The sequence below is a fragment of the Belonocnema kinseyi genome, chromosome 5, assembly GCF_010883055.1.
Source record: "Belonocnema kinseyi isolate 2016_QV_RU_SX_M_011 chromosome 5, B_treatae_v1, whole genome shotgun sequence".
NCBI lineage: Eukaryota > Metazoa > Arthropoda > Insecta > Hymenoptera > Cynipidae > Belonocnema > Belonocnema kinseyi.
In genome coordinates, this window is record NC_046661.1 from 135,826,918 (window position 1) to 135,829,475 (window position 2,558).

The window sequence follows — 2,558 nt, forward strand, 5'->3', positions numbered from 1 at the left end:
ATTATGCCTCAAGCTAGCAACTCAACGGTTTCGAAATACTTTAGTGATGGCGAATTTGACAACCGTTTGAAATGCCTTTAAAACTCGTCGGAGAAAACGTTTTAAAAACAAGAATCTGTTTTTCTGGAATCTGTATTCGAATTGTCAGCATGTGTTAATTTGATAGAGTGTATTAAATGTCATTATTTCTTCAAAAACATATATACTACGTCGTAGAATAGAAAATGCTTGGTCAGATGCTTAATTTTACCTATTCAACGATATCTTTGTCAAGATTTTCAAGTCTAACTCGACTATAAGACATTTAATCTTAGCGAATATAATGCAGAAAAATTCTGTGGCTGATTGTAAACTACTTTTAAGCAAAAATAAAAGGAAAATTCAATTCTCTAGTCATTAAAACTATAAAGTCTCATTATGATTTATTTCAAATTTTAGGTTAGAACATTTTCTACATTAAGAATATATTCAACCAGATCAGGCTTCCCTGACGGGGCTGACCAACGACCTACTTTCTGGTCAGGTACCTGCGAGCTTGGGCAGACCATTCTTTTTTTCAGGGGTCCTTTGTTGAAAAATGGGAACAAATTTGAGATTAAACAATTCTTAATTTTGCAATCAGTGATTTGAAAGTAATATATTTGGAATCTAAGTATTTTTCCGATTCCAAAGACATCTAATTTGTCTATAAAGGTTCAAAATTTGAGAAGTATTTAGTATTAAATTGAATATTAAGCTGAACTTTCTCGATATTAAACTCAGTCAAATATTCAACTTTTTTGGGCAAGTAATATATCATTGGAATCGAAAACATTAGTAGATGCTGATTACCCGGTAATAAGCGTTGAATTCAGAAAAATTAAGAATTTGTATTCCTATGAATACGCGATTTTTCTGCCGCGTAAAAATCCATCAACGGGAACAAAAAAAGTGCAAATCCAATTCCTCTCAATCAACTTAGTAAAATTTAACGAAAGCATTTATGTAACATGTTTTTCTTTATTAAATCTTTTTATAACTTATAAATTTGAAAAATATTCAAATTTATATTTATTCATATTTTAATAATTTATTTAAACGTCTTAAAAATGCATCAAAGAAATCTATTTAAATATATGAATTAAAATAATTTCAACTATAGAGAGGCGGTCTTGAATTGATTAAAATTATATTTTAAAACTTTTATTCCACGTGAAGGAATTGAGACAATTTATAACGCATATTTTGTGAACTTCTTAGAAGAAATGAAATCATTTTTAAAAAATTAAACACTTTTGGGGAATAGAAGACATCTCTGTGAGGTTATCTGTCGGTACAATTACAAGGAATTAAATTTATTGAAAACACGTTCTGTTTTGGGGAATAGGAATACCGAAAAGTAGTAGAAAAAATTTAGTCTGGGCTGGCCTGACCATACCTGAAAACTGAGAAAAAAGTTTGCCGACCACTGCCATAGGAGAGTAATTTTCCTGGAAACGATGCTCCCCCACTCTCGAGTCTGATCTTGAGGCGTGGTCCTCGCTGCGTACGTGGCCGCGGTCATGGTGGGGGAAGAGCTCGCCGAGAGTTAGGGGAAGCGGCAAGGTAAATAGTGAGAAGGTAGGTAACGTCGACTGTATTTGATTTTTAAGAAAACATTCTTATGGTAAGACTCGCGCTTCACGCTTTATTTTCGATACAAATTAATACAATTATATATTTATTTTAAGCTACCTTACAATAAAAATGAAAGGTCCCTTTTAAAACCAGGCTATAATATACGGGTTTTTGTGAGGTTTAGAGCTATACAATACGTAGGCCATGCGCTTAAAAGCAACCTAGTTTCTTTAACGCTATTTTATAGAAATTGGATTAAAATTGAATGTGTTTCCTATAAAACCTTGTTATTATGATCATTATTCAATTATTAGTATAATAGTTAAGCTCTTTCAGGGTTTAGAACAGGAAATCCGAATTGTATTAAGTATAGAACAATGAAGATGATTTCTCTGTTTAATCACTTTATGAATAAACAATTAAAAACTGCCAGCTTTTTAAGTTCAAATATATGAGATGTGATATGAATATTAAGTGTAGAGTATTGTACTTACACGATAAATAAAGGAATTTCACGAATAAGATAGGTAAAATGCCAAAAATAAACTGCATTTTTTTTGGACACACTGAAAATTTATTTTTAAAGAATTTTGCGCAATATATGCGCAATAAATGACTGCTACGCGTAAACATACAAAATATTATGACTTCTATCCGGAGACACCACTTTATTTTTTTTTTTTTTTAATGAGTAGAGCAGAAGGAGGAAGCTTGTCGTTTTCAGATATGAAAATTTTCCATATCTGCTAGACATTCTTTTTAGAATACTTTTATAATCATTAAAGATTACAATGTGAGTTATGGACTGTCTGGCAGAGGCAATAAAAACATAAATCAACACCATGTTTCTTACCTTTTAATATTCTTCCTCATATACAGAAATGTAAACAAGACTGAAAAAATTAAATATACCTGTTTCGGGGGTACCCTTTATCAATAAAAATTAAACGCAAGGTTGATTT

The 2,558-nt window shown here is 31.1% G+C and overlaps 1 protein-coding gene across 1 annotated transcript in view; it reads right to left on the reverse strand.

The window, feature by feature from the left end:
* LOC117173226 overlaps positions 1-2,192 on the reverse strand; it is a 17,778-nt gene extending 15,586 nt beyond the window's left edge. Inside the window, exon 1 of the mRNA XM_033361687.1 lies at positions 2,091-2,192. Coding sequence (XP_033217578.1) covers positions 2,091-2,148 — 58 coding nt within the window. The 5' untranslated portion in view covers positions 2,149-2,192. The remainder of the gene's footprint in view (positions 1-2,090) is intronic.
* Positions 2,193-2,558: the final 366 nt, after the last annotated feature.